The sequence below is a fragment of the Rattus rattus genome, chromosome 1 (genome assembly GCF_011064425.1).
Source record: "Rattus rattus isolate New Zealand chromosome 1, Rrattus_CSIRO_v1, whole genome shotgun sequence".
Classification (NCBI taxonomy): Eukaryota; Metazoa; Chordata; class Mammalia; order Rodentia; family Muridae; genus Rattus; species Rattus rattus.
In genome coordinates this window covers 23,550,216-23,573,020 of record NC_046154.1, presented here as the reverse complement: position 1 = coordinate 23,573,020, position 22,805 = coordinate 23,550,216, and the positions used below count along the sequence as shown (strand labels likewise).

General features: G+C 49.8%; 1 protein-coding gene across 1 annotated transcript in view; it reads right to left on the bottom strand.

The window, feature by feature from the left end:
* The window catches only part of Man1c1 (mannosidase alpha class 1C member 1), a 138,973-nt gene extending 116,689 nt beyond the window's left edge, over nucleotides 1-22,284 (bottom strand). Inside the window, exon 1 of the mRNA XM_032896378.1 lies at nucleotides 20,986-22,284. Coding sequence (XP_032752269.1) covers nucleotides 20,986-21,510 — 525 coding nt within the window. The 5' untranslated portion in view covers nucleotides 21,511-22,284. The remainder of the gene's footprint in view (nucleotides 1-20,985) is intronic.
* Nucleotides 22,285-22,805: the final 521 nt, after the last annotated feature.

Here is a 22,805-nt window from a genome sequence, read left to right as displayed (position 1 = left end):
GAGACTAGCCTAGTCTACATAACTAGTTCAAAGCCAGGTTAGGTTAAAGGAGGCCTTATCTCAAGAAAACCAAATCAGGCAGTGGCAATGGTGGAACACACCTTTAATCCTAGCTCTCGGTGGGCAGAGACAGGGGGATCTCTGAGTTTGAGGCTAAACTGGTCTACAGAGTGAGTTCCAGGACAGCCAATGCTACACAGAGAAACCCTGTCGAGAGAGAGAGAGAGAGAGAGAGAGAGAGAGAGAAGAGAGAGAGAGAACAAAATGAACAGTTGACAGCCTATGGAGGCTGGCTCAGCACTGGCTGGGCAGAATGGTCACGTGACTGTCCTCGGAGGGAGGCTGGAAAGCAGAGAACTCAGGCACCCAGATCTCCTGAGATGGTGAATCCCGACATCCTGCCAGCAAATGGCTTCCCATCCTTGGTGAGAGCCAGGAGGAAAGGCTGGAGTTCGGGACCGTGGAGGACTGTCATCAGTAAGCCTGGAGAGAGGTGAGGTTGAAGGACCAAAGGCAGGCTCCTCACCCAGCTGGGCGATGCTGGGAGCCTGGCTAAACCGAGGGGAGACCACGGTTCCACTCTCTCTGTTAAGATTTATAAATGTTTATTTCTGTGCATGAGCATGTCCATGTGTGCACCGTGTGTGGGCGACACCAGTGGAGGCCAGAGGAAGGAAGAGCCTCCTGAGCTGCCGTTACACGTGAGGCCCACACAATGGCTGCTGGGAACGGGATTCCAATCCACTGGAAAGCATCAAGGGAGTTTACCTCGTGAGCCATCCCCCCGCCGCTGGTTCTTCTTCTAAATACTGGTGCTTCCAAAAGCTCTGCTACCTGCTCTTCATTTCAGGTGCTCCTCCAACGGCTGGGCACGAAAGCCCTTGACCCCTGGCACACTAGACAATGACTCCTGCGACCTCACCATACCCAGCACGAAGCCCAGTCTCCAGCCCTTAGCAGAGATGGCTGCCTCAGCCCTTAGCAAAGATGGGTGCCTCCATTCCACAAGCCTCTCGCATTTAGTGTGTCTAGAATTAGTCGCATCGGCCCACCCCAGGCAGAGACCTTGGCCACACCAAACATCACTACCCACAGTCACACCTACCAATCCCTCCCACCATCCAGCACCCCCAGCTTCAACTCCACAAGCCCACCCCTCCCAACCGCCGCCCAGATGGCCCCAAATGCCACTCTTTCCTCAGCCCTCCGCACGCGTGCCTACGACACCTCTGTGGTGCGGACACTGTGCGCCCGCGGCTGCTCACAACCTTCAAGTTCTACAACCGTGGAGGTGAAACCGCACCTTTGTGCCCTCACACCTGAGGCTGAATGAGGTCAGCTCCCAGGAAAGGTCGAACCAGAAAGGAACAGAAGGCAGTTAACATTCCTCTCGGCACCTGTCAGCTCAAGCGTGTCAATCCAGAGGAGGTCTGGGTCTGACCTGTTTGGCAACAAGCAGCAGCTCTGAAAATTCCAGCAGCCACAGGAGGGCAGTTTTTAGGGTAACCGGGATGGGGGAGACACAGACAAATAGCAGTCCTGAGACTCAACGAAGAGGTGAAGGAAGAGAAGGCTGAGGCACAAAGGCCCCCGGTCCCCCCTTTCCCACTTAAGTCCTGGGAGGCCTGGCAGAGATGGACCCATGCAGAAAGCTTCGGCATCTAATTAAACATTTTAGACTCCACTGCACGTGAGCAGGGAACCTGAGTCCCCCACGGAACCCTGACAAATGAGTCGTTTCCAATCAATCTATCACCATAGCATCTGGGTACCTCAGGAAGATGAAAATAGGGCCAACACATAAATGAAAACCAATATACAAACAATCGTCTCCCACACAGGCCTCCAGGAAACCACAGGCAAGGCCATCTGCCAAGACGCCCGCCTGCCTGCCCGCCTGCCCGGCTTTGCTTCCTGCAGCCAGCAACCGGAGTAAGCATGGCTTGCTGTGAGATTTAACAACAGAGAGCTCTCCCCCTTGACTCTCCACTGGTGCCCCTCGGCTGAATGTCCACTCACCCAAGCTGGAAGGAAATCAGAGACGGGCAATTGAGTCAGGTTTCTATAGGCTGCCTCACTCCAGGAATTTGTTAGAAATAAACAGTTGGGACAGAACCGAAGAAAGACTGTGAGTCGTCTGAAGGTTGGGAATTCACAGATTTCTTTCACAGACACGGAGATCTGCAAGACACCATCCAGATGCCCCTGGAAAGAACGCTCTCGGGAAGCAACAATAAAGTCTTTGTTTTAAATCATTTCTTTCCAAATTTGTTTAACAAGTAGATGGGGTCCCCTGCATCATGACAAGTGTGTGGAAGGCAACTCATGGGAGCTGGGGTCTCTCCTGACACCAGTAAAGTCCCCTCCCGGGGGATGGGGGGAGCATGGGTTGGAGAGGTGGCTCAGTGGTTAAGAGTGGTTAAGGACTGCTCTTCCAGAGGTCCTGAGTTCAAATCCCAGCACCCACACGGTGGCTCACAACCATCTGTAATGGGATCTGATGCCCTCTTCTAGCATGCAGGTGTTGACGCAGATAGAGCACTCATCTACATAAAATAAATCAAAATGAAGTCCCCCCAGGGCTCCAACTCAGGTTGTCAGTCTTGGCAGCAAGAACTTTCAGTGACTGGGCCGTCTACCCAGCTCAGTGGTAGCATCTCTCCTTGGCAGCTTCAACCAGAGCAGCCTCAATGCCCTGGATCTGATAACCCCAGTCAGCGATGCCCAGGGTAGGGCACACCCAGCATGGTAAAAACAGGGTAACAGCAGGACTGAGGTGGGAGTGCGGGCGGGGGGTTCCACTGTAAGCATCCCTTCCTCCCGTGTTCCATCAATCACTGGATTTTATATAGATAGCAACCGGCCCTCCAGAAGGCCAAGAAGCAACAGGCAAAGACTGTTCTGCCGATGGGAGAGCATCAGAGACCACCGCGGGAGGACAAGGATGGCCCACTGTGAGAGCTACTCCTGGACAAGCAAATATTTTCATCTCGGCAGTTTATCTGCTCCCCCCGCCAATGTTTTAGGTGGAACAGGCAAATATTTACACAGCTAAGCAGCGTTTCCTGACTCTGGGCGTCTGTTTGTAGGAGGAAGTGACCCGAGCCTGTGACAATATTATTCTATAAAGCTCTGTGAAGCCAGAGGCTCCCCTTTGCCCTTCTTATGCGCCCACTGTGCAAACGAGACTCCGTGGACTGTCTGTGTTGCCAATGTTTTTCTTAAAGTTTTAATGGATCCGTGAGATCAAGGGAACCGTGTGTATTCTTGGCTCAGGAAAACTTGGTTTTTTTTTTTTTTTTGGTTCTTTTTTTCGGAGCTGGGGATCGAACCCAGGGCCTTGTGCTTCCTAGGCAAGCGCTCTACCACTGAGCTAAATCCCCAACCCCAGGAAAACTCGGTTTTAACGGAGTCTTTGTCCCAGTCTCTCCTCCTCCGATCCCGGGGGGCAGTCTGACATATAGCCAACTTTCAGCGTCTCTCTTAAGTGAGGAACAAAAGGACTCAACTCCAAAAGGAGCCTAGCGTGAAAACAACCTCGGAGCGGGCACGCCTGCTGCACCTCAGACCCACTGGGAAGTGTCTAGAGGTCCAGCGGCTCAGGCTACAGCCAGTCCAATCAAGTGTGCATCTCCGATTTCATAAACGGAAGTGCGGGAGCATTTACCAAAGGCCTCCGTGAGATTCTAGGCAGCAATAAAAGGTCCGAAGCCGGGCTCTCAGGGCTCAGACGCCTCGTTCTTTTGAATACCTAAGACCAGGACATTTCTAACCGTGTTCGATGCCAAAGTGAAAACTCTCCTTCCAAAATGACCACTGCGGCTTTCCGATGACGCCATGAGAATGTCAACCTGGAAGCCAGAAGAGATGTCTGAGCCCACACAACACCGTGTAAACCTACTGGCCTGCAGCCTGCTGGTCAATTCCCTCTTGGGGTTCTGTCAAGAATGAGCCAGGATTACAGTCCTTGCTCTAAATGTCACAGTCTGTTAGACGGATCAGCTTGGCTCTGAATAGGATGCTGGGGCTCTGCTATGAACACCACAGGAATTTCTGACTTGATCGTTCTAGGTCAAGGTTCTAGAGGCCCTTTCCTTCAAACCAAGCTCCCTAAAGATTATTTTCATCTTTAATTTAATTTAGTTTTTATGTGTATTGGTGTTTTGCCTGCATGTATGGCTGTGCACTGCACACATGCAATACCAGCAGAGGCCAGAAGAGGGCATGAGATCCCCTGGTTCTTGAGTTACAGACTGTTGTGAGCCACAATGTGGGTGCTAGAAATTGAACCCTGGTCCTCTGGTCCTTTAAACAGTTCCATCCCAGCCCTGAGAATTCTTGCATGTAGGGGTGGTAGGTACTGAGTCAAAACTCTCTCTCTCTTTTTAAAATTTTATTGTATTTGCAAAATAATAAAATTTTAATCTTTAAACTATTAAATTTATGCAGCTTGCTACAATATCAGTAAAAATTATCTTATTTATTATTGTCATATCTCTGTAGCGTGTGTGTGTGTGTGTGTGTGTGTGTGTGTGTGTGTGTTCGTGCAGTAGGAACCAGTCCGCTCCTACAGTGTGATCCAGGAGCCCAGGCACCAGATGCAGGTCCTCAGGTTTGTGCTGAGTCAGAAGCAGCTTTTACCCACTGAGCCTCCTCATGAGCCCTCAGAACCCTACTTCTTGCATTCAAGTAGAACCCTAGTTCCTGGAAGAGGACTATATCCTGTTCCTTCCCGACACCAAACCTAAAAGCAACTTTACATTGAGCACAGGGAACCCCCACAATGCACAGCCACAGGAAACCTACAATGTCCGCCTCTGTCCACTCCATCTGGGTGGATGCTACTCTGGTAGCCTAGCGGATGAATAACAAGACATGACTATGGGAGGATCCTGCACAGTGCCACCCTGAGAGCAGTGAGTGTCCCCAGCCCTTCCCAACCTTGGTCTGGGAAAGCCAGCACCACAAGCAGCTGGAGTCTCTGGACCGAGCTGCTGTTTTCTGGCCAAAACAGGAACGTGTCTCTTTTATAAAGGGTTCCCTTGCACAATGAGGTAGCAAAATCGATCATATTTTTTACTTGCTGTTTTTAAAAAGGGCTCCTTCTGAAAGGAAGGAATGAAAGGCTTCATTTCCCACTGATTCTTATCATTAAAACCCAAGGCTACTCCAGAGTTCTGTAAGGCAAGTGACACACGTGGGGAAGGCTTGTGGCGAGGCAGAGAGGATGGAGGAGTCTGATTTAGGTCAAGAGTACACACGCAGGGAACAGAACAAGGGCTGGCATGTCTTCCTGGGAAGTTACCACGTACAAAAGTCAGGTTTGAACCTTTGAAAAGCCCATTCCAGGGGTGGGGCAGGGCAGGGTCATGGGCGGCGGGATCTTTAACAGGAGATTCAGGACTTAGATTCAACACCTCCCGCTACCCAAATGAAACAAAGTTAAGGGTAGGATGCACAGTGATAATTGTGCTGGCTACTTTTGTATCGACTTGACACAAGCTCCAGACATTTCAGAAGAGGGGATCTCAACCGAGAAAATGCTTTCATCTGTGGGGTATTGTCTTGATTTATGATGTGTAAGGGCCCAGTTCATTGAGGCTGGTGCCATCCCAGGGCAGGAGTATTTAAGAAGGCAGGCTGAGCCAGCCAGAAGGACCAAGCCATACAAGGCCCTCTTCAGCATCTGTCTGCTTCAGTTCCTGCCTGCAGGTTCCTGTCCTAGGTTCCTGCCTGACTTCCCTCAGTGATAAGGCATAATGACCAAGAGTTGTGAGCTGAAATGAACCCTTTCCTCCCCTTTGGTCAATGTTTATCACAGCAATAGAAACCCTAAGACACATGATACTTAAATTCATCAGGAACATTCGAGAGTGAGGGGAGATAGAATCAGACCTCACAGAACACACCACGGAAATCCCTTAGCGACTCAGCAGTTAGGTTTACTTGAGCTTTCCTTCCTTCCCTCCTTCTCCCACATCTCTCTCTTCCTTCCTTTCCCCCGGAGCTGGGGACCGAACCCAGGGCCTTGCGCTTGCTAGGCAAGTGCTCTACCACTGAGCTAAATCCCCAACCCCTCCCTTCCTTTTTTTTAATGTGGAGATTTATACCAAGACTCAAAAGCAGTCGTTATACATAAAGTAAAGCACCCAGAGGAGGTATTTGACTGTTTATGAGATCCGGAGAGGCAAGTCCCAGTAATGTCGGCTGGGACGTTGTGGACCACTAAAAACATCTCTCTCTTTTAATACAAAAAGGCAGATGAACAAAATATGCACAAGTAATTTAAGATGTGATCAATCAGAAGCTGGGACCCTTTTCCAGAACCCCATCACTGTTCAGTCGCAGTTTCAACAGAAAAATCATAACACAATCAATCAATCAATCAGTCAGTCAGTCAATCAATCAATCAGGTGCTTTAAATGCCACGCTGAGCTATGAGCTGTCCTTGATTCTGCAGTCCTTAGAGATCTCTTTAGCCTGCCTGCTTGCACTGTATCTATCTATCCTGGTAACAAGCTAGAGGAAATGGTTTCCTAGCCGACTGCAGGCTAGAAAATAACAAAACTGGCCAAGTAGGGAACAGAGAATCCAGACACAGAGGAACTTGACAGCTGAAAGCTACCAGGAAGGGGGAGGAGAACTGAACGCAGAGGAGCCAGCATCTCAAAGAAAGTAGCAGCCATAAGTTCTAATACAGAGTAACAAATGGCTGGCAAGTGAAGACCCAAGCGGGAGATTCAGCTGCAGAGGGAGGGGTGACTGACCGCAAGGGGAGAAAGCAAACAAAAATGCTTTAAAAAAAAAAAAAAGAAGAAGAAGAAGAAAAGAAAAGCTATTAGCAGTGATGCCTCTGAAGGCAGAGGCAGGCGGTTCTCTGAGTTCGAGACCAGCCGGTCTACAGAGTGAGTTCCAGGACAGTTGAGACTATTCAGAGAAACCCTGACTTAAAAACAACAACAGAAAAAGAGGGCCATTCTAAAGATATGCCTTTGGATTTAAAGGAAAATATACAAACAATGAACAAACACTTGGGAAACAGAAAACTTTGGGGTTGGGGATTTAGCTCAGTGGTAGAGCACTTGCCTAGCAAGCGCAAGGCCCTGGGTTCAGTCCTCAGCTCCGGAAAAAAAAAAAAAAAGAAAGAAAACTTTTCCATCTAAAGACCTACTAGGAAGACATAACAGCAGATTATACACAACAGAAGAAATGTTCAATGAGCTTAAAAATAGATTTATGCAAATGACAAAGTCATTTACACTGAAGGAGAGAGAGAGAGACAGAGAGAGAGAGAGAGACAGAGAGACAGAGAGAGAGAGACAGAGAGAGTGAGTAACAGAGTTCAATGTATCTGAAGACATGTGAGCTGGATTTTTTGACCAAGGTGATGAAAATATCAATTCAAGAAATAAGACAAACAATCCCCAAGAAGGCCAGGATTGGACACACCTTTAATCTCAGTGCTCAGGAGTCAAAGGGGAACAGATCCTCTGCAGAGACTGCTCAGTGATTAAGAAGCACTGGCTCCCTTTCCGGAGGCCTGGTGTTCAGTCACAAAAACTATCTGAAGCTGGCAAAATCACGCCTCTGCTAGAGCCCGAGGCAAATCATAGTCAGCTGCTGTGGTCAGTCGGAAGCAGCCCCATACCCCACACCTGGGATTAGAACAAAAGCTCATTCCTGTGATATCTTGTGTTTTGTTTTGTTTTGTTTTGTTTTTGAAAAAACCAAAATTCCAGAATTGTCACTACACATGTCAGCTCACAACTATCTATAGCTCCAGTTCCAGGGAGCTGACATGACCCCTTCTGGTCTCTGCAGGTGACAAAAATACATGTGGGGCTGAGACATTCAATAAGACATATATTCGGGCAAAACACTCATACACATAAACACGGGCTGGAGAGATGGCTCAGCGGTTAAGAGCACTGACTGCTCTTCCAGAGGTCCTGGGTTCAAATCCCAGCAACCACATGGTGGCTCACAACCATCTGTAATGGGATCCGATGCCCTCTTCTGGTGTGTCTGAGGACAGCGACAGTGTACTTATATACATAAAATAAATAAATAGATTTTTTTAAAAAAATATTTTTTTTAAAAAAATAAGTGAACAAGTAAAATTCCAAAATAAAATAAAGTTAAAACGTTTTTTTTTAGATAAACAGAAACTGCACGAATCTGTCATCAGCCGACTTACACTGTTAAAAAAGACTGTTTTCAAGCTAAGTGGAAATAAAAGCAGACAGAAACACAAACACAGAGGGAAAAATTAAAGGCACTCGAAATGGTAAGAATGTGGGTGGAAACTTTATTACTCTCTTTAGACAACTGATTGTTTAAAATAAAGCTAAAACAACACCAACTATATTACGGTGTTTATAACCACAGCTAAAATGCATGTATGCGTACACAGACATATATTTATGTCTATGTAAAGCTAAAAATAATGTAGGACGACAAAGTGGAGACCGAGAGAAGAAAAGCCCATCGTCAGGGCGTTCAGATATGACGTGCCATCTCAAGGTAGTCTGCAATACAGACAAAACGCTAATAATTAACACATTATGTAAGGAGGGCTGGAGAGATGGCTCAGCGGTTAGAGCACCGACTGCTCTTCCAGAGGTCCTGAGTTCAAATCCCAGCAACCACATGGTGGCTCACAACCATCTGTAATGAGATCTGATGCCCTCTTCTGCTGTGTCTGAAGACAGCTACAGTGTACTCATATACATAAAATAAATAAATCTTAAAAAAAATAAAGACATCATGTAAGGACCTGGAGAGATGGCTTTGGGGTGCTCACTGCTCTTTCAGAAATTCAGCTCAACCCCTTGCGCCCACGTCCAGTAGCTCACAATCGCCTGTAACTAAATCTCCAGGGGCTGTGATACCCCTCTCTTTTGGCCTCCTTGGTACCTCCACACATGTTAGATACATACAGACACATGCATATACACAGATGTAAAAAAAAATATATAAATCATAAGCCAGGCAGTGGTGGTGCATGCCTTTAGTGCCAGCACTTGGGAGGCAGAGGTAGGGGAGTCTGTGAGTTCAAGACCAGCCTGGTCTACAGAGCTAATTCTAGGAGAGCCCGGGCTACCCAAAGAAACCATGTCTTGAAAAATAAATAATAATGATAATAATAATAAATAATTATAGTTTTTAAAATCACCTAAAATGATAGATCAATTATAAACATTTGATTAACCCAAAAGATGACTGGAAGAGGGAGAAACAGGGTGTGCAGAACCAATTTAAGAACGGCTGCATTATAGACTTGAGTTGCATTATATAAATTACATTAAATGTAAATGGAATAAACTAATGAGCTGGGGAAGACTATCAGACTAAATTAAGGAGGCGAGCCAAGTTTGTGCTCTCCATGATAGACACACTTTAAATACAAAAATACAGATAGGTTATAAAACGAAAGGAGGGCCAGGCATGGTGAGGCACACCTTTAATCCCAGCGCTCAGGAGGCAGAGGCAGGTAGGTCTCTGAGTTCAAGGCCAGCCTGGTCTACAAAGTGAGTTCAGGATAGCCAGGGCTACACAGAGAAACCCTGTCACAGAAAACAAAAAGAAAGGAAAAGAAAGAATGGAAAAATATATCTATTATTATATATCAATCAGGTGAAATAAACTTGAAACAAGGAGCATTATCCCGAACACAGAAACACACCTATACCGTTAGGAAGGGTGTTTGATACCTGGGGAGACGGCTCAGCAGGCAAAGGTGAACCAGAGCTCAACCCGAGGTAACATACGGTGGAAGGAGAGAACTGACTACCACAAGCTGTCCTCTGACCCCCACATACAGACCATGGCTAACAAGTTATGTCTGCCGAGCACACAAAATAAAATGTGTTTTTTTTAAAACAGAAAATATATGTATTTTCTGTTTTTATGCCAACTTGACACATCAGAGACACAGCTAGGGTCATCAGAGGAAGGAGCCTCAACTGAGAAAATGCCTTCGTGAGATTGGGCTGTCGAAGCCTGTGGGGCATTTCCTTAATTAGTGATTGATGGGGGAGGGCCCAGCCCATTGTGGGCGGTGCCATCCCCTGGGCTGATGATCCTGGGTTCTACAAGAAAGCAGGCTGAGCAAGGTATGGGGAGTAAGCCAGTAAGCAGCACCCCTCCATGGCCTCTGCTTCAGCGCCTGCCTCCAGGTTCCTGCCCTGTGTGAGTTCCTGTCCTGACTTCTATCAGTGATAAACACTAAAGTGTAAGCCAAATAAATCCTTTTCTCCCCCCAAGTTGCTTTGGTCATGGTGTTTCAACACAGCAGTAGTGACCCTAAGACAATATATCAAGTAACTAAAATAAAACAGAAACAATTTAAATGGATATTAGAAAATATTTGGGTGTCAAAACACATGTTGGTGGGTAAAGTGCTTGATGTTCGAATGTGAAAACCTGAGTTTGGATCCCTAGTACCCATGGAAAAATCTGGTGCAACCCAACACCCCAGTAGCCCCAGATCTGAGCAAGCAGAAACCAGATTCTTGCTGCTCAGCCAAGCCAAAATGGCGAGCTCCAGGTTCAGTGATGAACCTTGTCTCAAAAAAACAGAGAGGACCAGGATCGATGCTATACACCTCTGACCACAGAACTCAAGAGGCAGAGGCCAGCCTGGTCCTCATAGCAAGTTTCGGGCAAGTCAGGCTAGAGACCCTGTTGGGGGAGGGAAGTTGAGGGGGCATGGAGAAAGGGAAAGGAAGTGGGAAGGAGGGAAAGACACCTGTCTCTGGCCTCCACAGGTGCATACACATGTGCACACAACTGTACATACATGCACATACCACATGGACACACAGAAAATACTAAACACTGATTCCTGGGGCAGATCAATAGGAATGATACACTAACAGCTAAACTACTATTACAAGAAGGACTCGGGCTGGAGAGATGACTCAGCGGTTAAGAGCACTATCTGCTCTTCCAGAGGTCCTGAGTTCAAATCCCAGCAACCACATGGTGGTTCACAACCATCTGTAATGGGATCCGATGCCCTCTTCTGGTGTGTCTGAAGACAGCTACAGTGTACTTACATATAATAAATGAATCTTAAAAAAACAAAAAACAAGAAGGACTCAAGGGAAGGGACTGTCAATTTCAGTCAGGAAAGAAAGATCACAAAAGATTCCTCAAAAAAGTAAAAGAAAATGACTCTTGGGAGCAGTTTGATTGAGTCGACAACTTGTGTGAACTAGACAAACTTCTAAGAAACGAATATGCGGGCTGTAGAGATGGCTCAGTGGTTAAGAGCACTGACTGCCTTTCCAGAGGTCCTGAGTTCAATTCCCAGCAACCACATGGTGGCTCACAGCCATCTGTAATGGGATCCGATGCCCTCTTCTGGTGTGTCTGAAGACAACTACTCATATATAAAATAAATAAATTGGGGTTGGGGATTTAGCTCAGTGGTAGAGCGCTTGCCCAGGAAGCGCAAGGCCCTGGGTTCGGTCCCCAGCTCCGAAAAAAAGAACAAAAAAATAAAATAAAATAAAATAAAATAAAATAAAATAAATAAATCAAAAGGAGAGAGAAAATGGTAAATCTGGCAGAAGAAAAATATTCTGAATGATTCCATGTCTTTTATATGACCAAAACCATAATTTTTAAGACTTACTTTAGTTAAGCATGTGTTTGTGTCTATGAAAGTGAGTGCAAGTACCTGAGGTAACCAGCAGAGGGCAGGCTGTTACAAACTTCCTAACACAGTGCTGGGAACAGAACTTGCGTCCTCTGGGCTAGTGACTACTGAGTCATTTTTCCAGCCCTCCCCACAAAGTCAGATTTAACACTTCCAACCTAGGCATTCCAGCAGGTTTTACTGGTAGATTCTAAGAAACACAAAACAAACAATATTAAAATCCAAATTTTCTTAGGGCTGGGAATGTACTTGCCTGGCATAGGCGCTCTGGACTTAATGTCCAGCACTGGAAAACAAAACAAAATAAAACAAAACAAAAACACTAGATTTTTAAAAAAGCCAAGAAACATTTAAAAATTTTAAAATCTTATAAGCCAGGTGATGGCGCACACCTTTCGGCTCAGCACTCCGGAGGCAGAAGCAGGCTATGTGAGTTTGAGGCCAGCCTGGTCTACAGGGCAAGCTCCAGGACAGCTGTTATACAGAGAAACCCTGTCTCAAAAAACAAAAAAAAATATTATGTCAAACAAACAAACAAAATGCTTCTTTTATATTTAAAAAATTATGTCTATGTGTGTCTGCCTGGGTGATTTATTGATTCGTACACTCCTGTAAATCCTGCACTTGGGAGATGGGAGGATCAGAAGTTCAAGGTCATCTTCAGCCACGCTGGAATCCAAGGCCAGCCTGAGCTACCAGAGACCCTGGAATAAAAAGAACACACTCAGGCATAATTCTTTTGCAATGCAGAGAGAAGAGAAGCCATCTGTGAGGCTGTCATGGTGTAGACATCAAAAAGCAGATAAGGATTTCTTACAATAACACTACGGGCAAACCCCTCAACAAACGATCAGGACATCAAGTACACCGGTTTAACATTCTTTTTAGATCATCTTGCTTTACCATAGTGACAGGATTAAAAAAGGAAAAGCACTGTCACCATCTCCACAGATTCAGGAAAAGCATCTGACAGCATTCAGTCCTGCTGGCACCAGGACAATGGCTCAGGCCATCCCTAGAAGCCAAGCGCGGTGGTGGTTCACACCTGTAATCCCACCTCCAGGGAGGCAGAGATGGTGGGTCCCTGAGGCTCACTGCCCAGTCAGCCTAGCCTCCATGGTGAGGTCCCAGCTGATGATAGTCTCAAAGGCTGCTCGGTGCACAGTACCGGAGGAATCAGGTTGTTTCTCGGACCTCCACAGGATGTGGAGAGCTCTCTCTCTCTCTCTCTCTCTCTCTCTCTCTCTCTCTCTCTCTCTCTCTCTCTCACACACACACACACACACACTCTCTCTCTCTCTCTCTCTCTCTCTCTCTCTCTCTCTCAATCAATCTCTCTCTCTCTCTCTCTCTCTCTCTCTCTCTCTCTCTCTCTCTCTCTCTCTCTCTCTCTCTCTCTCTCTCTCTCTCTCTCTCACACTAGGAATAGAGAGGAATTTATTTTGACCTGATAAAAGACATTCACTAAAACACTATGTCTGACACTGTGGTCTTGAAACCAGACAAATGCTTTTCCCTTGAGGTAAGAATACGGCGCATGCCTGGCGGGCCTGGCCCACGCTTTCAATCTGGTGCTTCGGAGGCAGAAGCAGGTGGATGGCGGAGTTTGAGGCCAGTCTGATCTATAATGCAAGCCTGGTCTACAAAGTGAGTTCTAAGACAGCCAGGGCTACACAGAGAAACCCTGTCTTAAACTCAAAACAAGACCCACCAGCTCTTAGTCCTTTTACGTGGAACTGGAGTCCTCACTGATGACAGACAGACAGATCTGTCTTAAACCCCGCCCCCTGGGGAAAAAGAGATCTATGCATTTCACTATATATAAACCATACGTACCTAAATAGCACCTATACCAGGAAGCTGTGAAAAAGAAGAGAACACACAGGACCAGCGATGACGGGTGAGAGTCCTGGGCCCATCGGGACATGGTGGCATTGCGCAGAAGTGTGTATGACGGCCACTGAGTTGGCCAGAACGACTTGTGTTTGGTGGGGGCTGTGGAAAGTGACTGAGGTGGACAGTAAGGAGGGAAAAAACAATTCCCTGTTGTGTGTTGGTTGAAAATGGCTGCCACTAGTGAAGGAGCTGACCCAGAATATACCAGACAAAAGCCCAATTGTTCCTTTACCTACGAGGGCCCTCGTCAAAATGCCAACGCTGGAGGTGGAGAGACCACTCACAGGTTAAGGGCACTCGTTGTTCATGTAGAGGGGCCAAGTTTGATTCCCAGCATCCACGTAAGACAGCTCACTACCACATGTATGTAACCTCCGTCCCAGGGGATCCAGTGCCCCACGAAGGACACGTGTATGCATGAAAACTTGTGCAGACACACGTACATATTTTTTTTAAATCTTGGGTTGGGCATAAATTTGCCTCACAAAAGTTTCCACAGACTTTGAGCTTCAGTCATAAAAAAGTCACTGCCAAGATGAGAGACAGCCAGACCCTAGTATGAGGAAGCACGGGTTGAATACCTGCCTCCCCGATCTGGGGGGGCTCTCGATCCAAATCTTAGAAAACAAACCTTGAAAGGCAGCAAACTCCTGAAGCTGAGGTCTGTGGCCATGGCCCCTGTGACTGTTACTCTTTTGAAACGTAGGGACACAGAGCCAGGGCTAATGAGAGAGCTCTCCCGCCGGCATAGAAAAAAAGATCTGCTGGGCTGTGGAGGCACACAGCTTTAGTCCCAGCACTTGGGAGGCAGGCAGGTGGATCCAAGTTCGAGGCCAGCCTGGTCTACAGAATGAGTAGCCTCTCTGTAAGCCAGGGCTACATAGAGAAACCCTGTCCAGAAAGAGAACAAGATCTATGCCTAACCTGGGTACTACTAACTTGTCCCAGAGAAAAGAGACTTGAAGGAGGAAGAGGGAAGTGGGACTAGGGTCCTCTGGTGGTCAAAATCCCTTTGAGGAGTCTCCATTATCCGCAGTGGAAACACAGAGCCCAGAAAATGTTACTGTTTTTACCCCAGTTAGGCAAACATTGGTGAGTCAAGCCTCTGCCTGAGGCCAGTGGGAGAGCAGGAGACATTGCTGTCTGACCGAGCCTGGTGTTTCTGAATGGCAGGCACGCCAAGCTGTGGTAACAGTTGACCCCCCCATCACCCCACACACACACTCACACCCTCCCCCCTCATGACACTCGGCCACAGTCCACATGTGGTCCCTGTCTTTCAGACGTGTAATAAACAGCCATGATTTCAGTCAAGACAACTGTCTTGTATCCCAAATTCGTCATTTCATGGTTAAGCTGCCGCCACCGGCTTGGCCAACAGACGTGCGTAACAGAAAGTAGAGATTCCTAACCCTCTGGCCCATCCCCTACCCTGCCCTCAACTCAAGATGAGACCGGTGACGTCCCAGAGCCCGAGCGCCGCCACTCACTAGGCCAAGTGCCCACCGAGATTACCAAGCAGCTTCCCTGTGCCAGGCTTGCCATCTACAAGCCTGATTTATTTTTTCCAATAAGAGAAAAGAAGTAAAGACCCTCTGAGCGAAGCCTAATATATATATCACAATATTTATTTTTGGTGGAGTAATGGATCGGTCTTGCGGGGAAGCTGGAGAAAAGGCATCTTGTGAACACGGATGTAAATCAGTCACTCTGAACACCTCGGGGAATCTGTCTTCCCACCCCGCCCCCTGCTAACTGTACTGTGAAGTAAACAGCTGATTTCTTGACAGGCGTCATTTTATTTGTTCCTTATCTAACACTAACAACAGACTTAAGGATGTCAGGCCCAGGAAGCGACCCCTTCTCCGATGTCCAATCCCCCAAAAGGCTGGCCACCCAGAGAGAAAGTTGGGCCAGCAATCTGCAGGTGTTAGCGGTGGCTGACACTAAGTGTGAAGTTCTAAGGAGGGATTGGAAGGGTGTGGCTGGGCTCCGGATACAAGGTTCCTGAGGGATATGCCCACTTATTACAGCCTGTCCCCAGCCACATTAATGAACTACACAGCAAGTCAGGAAGAAAACGGAGGAGCGGGAAAGACTCAAAGGACCTTCAACGGGTCTGCAAGCCAGCTCTTCCAGGCAGAGCCGTTTCGATCCGAGCCATTCCTAATATTAATTATTCTGTGCATCTCCCAGGCTCCGATGCTCACACGCTACAAAGAACACAGGGCCTTTTAATTTTCCTACCTGTCCCCGGTACCAGTGATGATAAATCAAAGATACAGAGAAACCACACATGACTAATGAACCAGTCTACTAATGAGGAGCAAAGATCACTCGACAGGATGACACCATCACCTGTCACAGTCAGCAATATCCTGGAGGCTTGAGGTGGCAGGCCCGGAGGGTAGAGCGAGGGATACGTTTTGCCAAGCCAAAGGCACTTTGGGATAATTGAGAGGATCCTCCAGGTGCCTGCTATCCAGGCAGGAAAGAGTTCATTCACAGGAACTCTGCCCCTTCAAATTAGCCTTGGAAAATTACTGATAGTCTAGCCAGTCTCTCGGGTTGAGCTCGTCCGCCCTTAAACGCAGCTGGAGCCCCAACACCCCACCGTGGCAATCTCAGACGCTCTTAGGGCAAACATCCAACCTCAACTATCAGCAGCCTTAACTGTTCATTCGCAGGTCTTTTTGTGTGTTCCTACGTGGGTGGTGCATGTTAGGGGGAGGGCACACATGCACATGTGCGTGTGCATATGGAGGCCAGAGGTCAACCTCAGGTGGTCAATGCTAGCTAGCCATCTTGCTTTTGCTTTTCTTCTAAGAACAGCAATCTTGGGGGCTGGAGAGGTGGCTCGGCGGTTAAGAGCACTGACTGCTCTTCCAGAGGTCCTGAGTTCAATTCCCAGCAACCACATGGTGGCTCGCAGACATCTGCAATGGGATCCGATGCCCTCTTCTGGTGTGTCTGTTTTATCTTTTTTTTTTTTTTTTTTTTTTTCGGAGCTGGGGACCGAACCAGGGGGCCTGCGCTTGCTAGGCAAGTGCTCTACCACTGAGCTAAATCCCCCAACCCCCTGGTGTGTCTGAAGATAGATACACCCAAAATAAATAAATAATCCTTTCCAAAAAAAGCAGCAATTCTCTTTACATTTATTTCTTTTGCCTGTGGGGGAGATGCACCTCAGCTCATCAGTGAAGGTCAGGGATAACTTTTGGAAATAGTTCTTCCCTTCCACCCTGTGGGTCTCAGAGATCGACACCAGGGAGTCCATCTTAGCAACAGCTGACTTGACCTAGCCTTTTTTCTTTTTTCCTATTTTTTTTTAAAGATGGGTCTCTTGGCCAGGCAGTGGTGCTGCATGTCTTTAATCCCAGCACTTGGAAGGCACAGGCAGGCAGATCTCTATGAGTTTGAGGCCAGCCTGGTCTATAGGGTGAGTTCCAGGACAGCCAGGGCTACACAGAGACACCCTGTGAAGAAAATCCAATGGATCCCTTCATTGCCCAGTAGACCGGGCTGGCCGGACAGTAAGTCCTGAAGACCCATCCGTCTCTACCTCCCCACGACCGAGATAAGGACATGCCACCGAGCTCAGCTTTCTCACATGGCTTCTGAGATTCCAATTCCGGTCCTCAAGCACTTCACCAACTGACCAATCTCCCCAGCCCGAATGACAGATCTTTAATAAAGCTGGATCAATATTCAAGTAGCTGGGCCAACAAAATGTCACAGCAGATCCTAGGTACTGGGGCAGATCCGTAAACACAGCAGTAAACACGGGGTGGGGGTGGGGAGGAGAAGAGTGTCCCCTCAGTCCTGGTCTATCGACTTTACCACATCAAGACCAAGACCCAGACCAGGGTCAGGGTTGGAGCCGGAATGGATTCTTTGCAAGACTGCTGTGAGGTGACACGAGAGTTCAGGGCTAACTGGGCAAGGACATGGAAATTCAATCCAGGGTCCTCTCTGCCTAGACAAGCACTTTGCGAAGAGGAACCAGAAGAAATGATACTTTCTATAATTTTTTTTCAAAAGTAACAAACAGGCTGGGAGGAAACCCGAAACCAGTGCCCAGTCAGTATCACAGTTCTGGACTGCCCATTCTCTCTAACCAAAGCTCCCTTTATTGGGAGGTCAGCAACCTACCATCATGAGATCAAAGCAGTATAATTCATTTCCCTGGAATGTGATGTTAACAGGCCGCCCATTTCTGACTCTTGTTGGAAAAAACCTGAATTTGAATCCACCAATGGACAGTGACCCCCATTCCCTATCAAACATGTCCAACCTGTAGCCTTCGGGCTGCACATGTCCCAGGACAACTATGAATACATCCCAATATGGACATAGATGACATCATACCACAATGCCAGAAAGCCTCCCTGTGGGTCTGTATGGTCCTCAGAGCTCTGGTTTCCATTGTAGCCGCCATCTTGGCCCTTCTCGAGCCCAAGCTGCAGAGCCATTCAGCCCCATCTCCCAAGTTCAATATGTGTGCTGGGAATAACTAAATTAATCAACATTTAGATAGCTATTCATAGGTACGAGCTAGGGCCACAACATCACCGCCATCAAAACCATCACCACGTGATTACACTTGGCCGCATGGGACGGAGAGGAACAAGAACAGAGGAAGTTCAAGGCTAAGACCTCCCTGACCAGCTTGGAAGTCTATGAAGGGGCCAAAGCTGGACCCTCGTCCACCAACAGCCTAGCCCCTCTTCTTCATCCAGTCCTACAGGAAGGGGCGTGGCTTACCCAAAGACAGACAGTTGGCAGCTGAGCTAAGACGCCAATCCATGTTCTCTTGGTTCCCCCCATCTCCAACACCCACAGTTTCAAAACCAGGGTGGGGGTGATAAACTCTGTCCTGACACATAGATAACCAGAAGCTGCTACATCAACCCATCTTATCAGCAGGACGCATCCATCTCTCGCACCAGAATGTTCACAAAGACATTTACTTGCTTCGGAGCCAGAGTGTCTGTCCGGTTTCCATCCACGCTCATCCGTCACTCTCTCAGATTCTGCCCTGATGCTTACGTTCACTTTCAAAAGCCTCATCTTATAAGAACGGGTCTCTTTTTATCTGATGCTAGCTCTCCTCTTCTTCTTGAGTCTAATCAGTCCGTGTCTGGAAATAAACAAACCAGAGACAAATGACACGGTCCCTTTCTTTAAAATGATCTACCTGTAGGCGTGACACAGAGAGAGACCAAAGGAGAACGGCGGACAGACACCTCCAGCGGGATGCCTCCTCTGGTGGGACAACAAAGACAGTCATTGTGTTTTAACTTCTAAGCCAAAGACTCCACCCACCATTTTCAGAATGGGGACATGGGGCAGGGTTCAAAGTCAAGCAGCCTGAGAAGACCACAGGTCTCCAAGCATAACTGTGAATACAGCCCAGAGCCCACCACTCTGAGGAGCTTGAAGTCTGCAGACGGAGCAAGAAGGCTGTAGAACGGCAGGTGCGAGGAACCACACGTGTGCCTCTAGCTACAACCAGAGGTGTAAGGAGATGACACATCACACATCCAGATACCTGGCACCGTGCAGCCCTCCTCCCACTCTGTTACTTCATGCCCACCTCCACGGCAAGCGCCTCCTACCAGCCCCAGCCACACCCACTTGCACAGCATACAGTGCTCACACCTCCTACCAGCCCCAGCCACTGCAGCAAGTGGGGAGCTCCAGTCTCTGCTAGTAACAAAGGCTGTCTCGGCACGGACAGGGCCACGGTCCCATCCAGGAGCCAGCCCACCGTACCCCCCATGCTTCCCCCACACACACACCCATGCGCCATGCCCTACCAGGGAGGCTCTCAGAAGGCTCTAGCCCAGGCTTTCAGAAGTGGCTCGTTCTACCTCTCCCACACTGGAGAATTCCCAATGCTTTTGGAGATCTTTTTGACAATTTCTTGGCAGCTCTAGGCATCCCAGGAGAGACGGCACGCACGAACGAGATGTATGTGTGATTTCACGGGGGGCTGTGGCCCGCTAAGGAGGTTTGGAGGAGTAGGAAGTGGGACTGGGTTAAGGGACAGGAAAGGGAGAGGCAGGTGGCTCAGGTGAAGTGAACACAAGAAGTGCCTGAACAGAAAGGGCACGGATGACAGCTCTCGCTTAACCGTTATAAACTCTAGTCTTTGATTAACCTTTAAGAGTTGAGTGAAAACTGGAACTGAAGTTGCTTGTGTGCACACACAAGCATGCACACACCAAGGACTAAGCTCGTGTGTGTGTTTCCACCTGTCCTGTGACTGCTTATACAGAAGCTCAAACAGGGCTCAGCACAGCACCTTTGGGTGCAGCTGTAAATGAGGTGGGTGCAGGGAGGAAGGACAGCTCCCGTAGAGGAAGGGGGTAGCCAAGTCCTCCAATGGCTGTGGAAGATCTTGGCAGCAGACTCTAAAGGTGCTGGCTGCTCTCTCTAGAAATCGAAACAGGCTGCTGACTTCCTGCGGTAAACTCAGAGGTCCAGACTGAAGCAATGCTTTCCTTCTGGGTCCCCGGGAAGGAGAAAGAATCCTCTTCTTTCCAGGGAAGAGACCCTGGCCCACGGCTTGCTCACAGCCCCCTTGTGGCCTGGGGGTGTCACTGCAACCCCCTCTGCTATGTTGGCCACGCATCTCAGGCAGAACACTCTTAGCTGGGGTGGGGCAGAACACTCAAGTACCAGTGGCCTCTTGGCAATTGTCTGCAAGCCAGTTCCAGGCCGTGTTTGTTTTTGATGTCTTAAAACAAAGTCTGTGACTCAAGTCTAAGTGATCCTTCTAAATCCCTCTTCGGCCCACTCCTTACGGGGAACCAGTCCAAGACCCGCCTCATTAAGCCAATAACCTCAGAGCTTCTGTAACATTACCACTGCTTTATTGATTACTCCTTCGTCTTTCACATGCAATTATGTACAATTGTGGCGAAGTTCGATAGAAGGAAGCAGTTAGCGGGGATGCTGGAGATCTCTGGTTTGCAAGATGCTGAGAGATTACAAAACAGGACAGCAAATACCTCACGGGTCTTGGCTTTTCCATAGCCTGATGGAGATTAGAAGAAGTCAAGACTTAAAAGACACTCAGTGAGGGAGAGGGTTTCTAGTGGCTCCGTGCTGTACAAACGAAAACTAAGGACCTAGAATCCGCTCTACTTGAAGCCCATCAGGGAAAGCCTGAAGCCCACCAGGCCTGGGAACTCAACGGGAAAAGAATTCACCTGGAGGTTGGGTAGGATCCATGACCTAGCCTAGTCACCCTAAAGTATGCACCATGGAAAGAGAGTAACTTTGGATTGAGGGGCGGTGCTGCGGCATGCCTAAAGGGTCTGAGTAGACCTGAAGCCAGGAGAGGCCAAGCAGGTAGGGAAGGGCTTGCAGCTAGAAGTCTTGGCGGGAGGTGTGTGTTGGAGGGGAGGGGTGCTTACCTCTTTGATTTTCTCTCGCTGAGCTCTCACTAGACTCTGGGACTCCTGACTCTCATCAGTCCTTGTCCCCAAGACCGGGTGTCGAAGGCGGCTGCGGAAACTATTGTAGTCGAAACTGAACCGGACGCTCTCTTCCTGCGGCCGGAGGGCTGAAACCCTGTTGCCCTCCTCCCGGGGCCCGGTGGGGCGGGTTCGCCGCAGCCACCCTTTCCTACGGAGGACACCGACCAGGCGGCCAGGATCGTCCTCACCCGGGGCCGGAGCCGCAGGGGCAGGGTTGGGAGGTGGCTCTTGCTCTGACACCGAGTGGTGGCCGGCGATTTCGGCCATCACCTCCAGGCCGGGCTGCTGCGTCCGCGAGGCCGAGAAGAGGCGCTTGAGGCGAGAGGAGTGGGGCAGCAGGAACAGGGCACCGAAGCACAGGGTAACGAGGCCCGAGAGGAAGAGCAGAAAAAGGAACTTCTGCGGCAGCCGCAGCCCCCACGACGAGGCCGGGACGAAGCCCGGCACTTTCCTCACCAGCATCACGGCACGGCCAGCAGCAGGGGGCTGTCAGCTCCGCCCGGGGCTCCAGGAGTCTTCAGAGTCCTCGAGGGTGGAGAGCAACGATGAAGTGGCTGGGGTCCCCGAGCAGAGCTGTGCACCTCGAGGCTGCCGCTTCGGGACCCGCCCGAAGTTCAGGGAGTTTGGAGCGAATCCTCCCGCGCGGGGGCGGGAACGCGCCGGCCTCGGCGGGGCCCGGGCGAGGGGGGCTGCTCGGCTGGAGCCCGGGCCCGCCGTGCACCGCAGCCTGCCCTCCGCCTGGTCCAGGGAGCCCGCGCCTTCCCGCGCCGGAACGGTCACATGCCGTCCGCGACGTCCTCGCGGAGGGTGCGCAGGACGCAGGCCCCGACCCGCCGGCACCCGAAGTTTCAGCCTCTGGAGCAGTTTGCAAAGGGAGCCCCCGGGGCTGCAGGGCGAGCGCCGCTCCTAGAGCGCGCGCCCGGCCAGTGGCGACCGCGCGGGGCCCAGCGATCGGGACACGTCCACAACTTTGCTCCGCCGCGCGCGGCTGCCGCTCCCGAGGCTGCGCGGGACCCAGGGGCTCTAGATGCTCGCGCGGGGAGAGGGATACCCAGGAAGCGCGTGCTAAGCCTGAAGCTGGCCTCTAGCAGCCCGGGGCTGGGAGGCTGCCGCTGAGCCCGGAAGCGCAGGCTCGGGCGCCGCAACTCGGGAGGGCGCGGGTCTCCCGCTGCGATCACCTGTTCCCGGCCCCGCGGCTCCGCTAGCCGCGCAGGCTCGCCCGCCGCAGCTCCAGACGGGCCGCCGCCGCTCAGGCTCTCACTGCGACAGCGCTGCTGCCCCGCCCCCCGCCAGCCACGCCCTCAGGCCACGCCCACAACGCGCCTAGCGCCCCTCCTCTCCGCCCGCCGCGGCGCCGCAGTCTGGCCAATGGGGAACCTAACCGGGAGACATGGGCGGATCCTAGTCCTGGCCACGCCCCCCGCTCCCCGTTACTGGTGCTGCGCTCCCCCTTCCTGCTAGCTCCAATGGTCCAGCTGCGCGCTGTGGAGAGGGCGGGGTGCAGAGCGGAGCGAGGTCATTGGCTGCTTCCGAGGGATCCCCGATGGGCCACAGTCACCCATTGGTTTCTGCCCAACGTTCGCTGGACTCCGAGAGACCAAGACGCCCCCTCCACCGCCCACCTCCGCCTTGAGCCGCTCTGTGTTTCGGTCTCCCCAAGAAGGGCCAAGAGACCAGGTTGGTCTGGAATGCGCTATCCATCGTTGGGCGACCCTGTCACTTTTCAGCACTGGCCGGGGATTGCCAGGTTGCTGGTA